Source organism: Macrobrachium nipponense, chromosome 3, assembly GCF_015104395.2.
Source record: "Macrobrachium nipponense isolate FS-2020 chromosome 3, ASM1510439v2, whole genome shotgun sequence".
NCBI classification, from domain to species: domain Eukaryota; kingdom Metazoa; phylum Arthropoda; class Malacostraca; order Decapoda; family Palaemonidae; genus Macrobrachium; species Macrobrachium nipponense.
In genome coordinates, this window is record NC_087202.1 from 8,241,791 (window position 1) to 8,243,071 (window position 1,281).

The window sequence follows — 1,281 nt, forward strand, 5'->3', positions numbered from 1 at the left end:
TTATCCGGGCTTGGGACCGGCACTGAATGGGGCTGGCGGACAAGCCAGCCGAACTCAGTGGCTAGGTTAAAATGTTGCCTTTTCCACAGCAGGAAAATGAATCGAGTCATTCAGTCAGACTCAGTAACTGAGCTCGTCCTGACTGAGACAAAAAGGCAAACACAAATGGGCCACAGAATGGCTTGATGACTGTGGGGCTGAACCCACACCCAAAGCATCATAAGAGGAACCACCATGAACACCTTTGGGGGTGGGGGGCCCCCTTTTGAAGGTGTGGGGGAATCATGGGTCCCTCTCACACTGCTGAAGATGTGCGCTCAGCCCCATAGTCATCGAGTCAGTCTGTGACTCACTTCTGTTGGCCTTTTTTGGTGGGTGTTATTGCTGGCTTACTCAACCCACATTTTCTTCATCAGTATCGGCTCTTTGGGGCTCTATTTTGTCATTGCTTTGATGACACATTTTGTCATCTGGGTTTCCATCGAAAATTTCACAGTTCTCGTTAGAATCCCCGTTCGTTGTTTGCGGGATTCCTTCTTCTTCATGAATGAGGTCCGTCAATGTCTGAGTAAGGACCTCCCACTGCTTCCCGTAGTTGCTCCTGTCACTCTGGGCATCGCAGTATTTCCTGTATTGTTTCTCCCTTCTCATCCAGAGGTCTTCTTCTTGCCCTCCATCTTGCTGCTCCTGTTCAATTCCATGCTGCAGTGCAATGTGTTGCAGATGGAAGTTCCTCTGAGCTGTGCCATGGAGAAGCGTCATTAACATGTATTTATCTTGATCCCTCAGAGCCTCTTCCTGTCTTCTCTGACGCTCCATGAGACGTTGCTGTTCCCTGATCATCTTTTCTTCCTTGATCCTCCAATTTTCTTTCAATTTATCATATTCTTCCTTTTCTTCCATCAGCTTCTTCATTTCGCTGTCCTTCTGATCCAATCTCTCCTGATAATACAGTCTAATTTCACTTTTCTCTCTCTCCTTCTCTGCAATGAAAAGGTGGCATTCCCTCGACTGTTTTTCGACTGCTTCGATCAGACTGTTTCTCTCCTTGGAGAGATTTTGCAGTTTGTCCTCCATCTCCTTCATTTGTTCTCGATGGTCCTCCTCATCTTTCCTCAGCGTCTCTACTTCTTTGTCCTTTTCCTGTAACCTTTGCTGCCAGTGTAAATTTTCCCTCTCCTCTTTCATCAGAAGATTTTCAGCATTTTTCAATCTGCTTTCCAACGTTAGCATTTTTCCTTTGAGTTGTTGTTCTTTGCCCAAGAAATCTAGTTTTTGTGC

At 46.1% G+C, this 1,281-nt stretch overlaps 1 protein-coding gene across 1 annotated transcript in view; it reads right to left on the minus strand.

Annotated features, from left to right (window-relative positions):
• Positions 1-390: 390 nt before the first annotated feature.
• LOC135222155 (golgin subfamily A member 6-like protein 22) overlaps positions 391-1,281 on the minus strand; it is a 3,075-nt gene continuing 2,184 nt past the window's right edge. The window contains exon 1 of the mRNA XM_064260320.1: positions 391-1,281. This exon is cut by the window's right edge and continues 2,184 nt beyond it. Within this exon, the coding sequence (XP_064116390.1) occupies positions 394-1,281 (888 nt within the window). The 3' untranslated portion in view covers positions 391-393.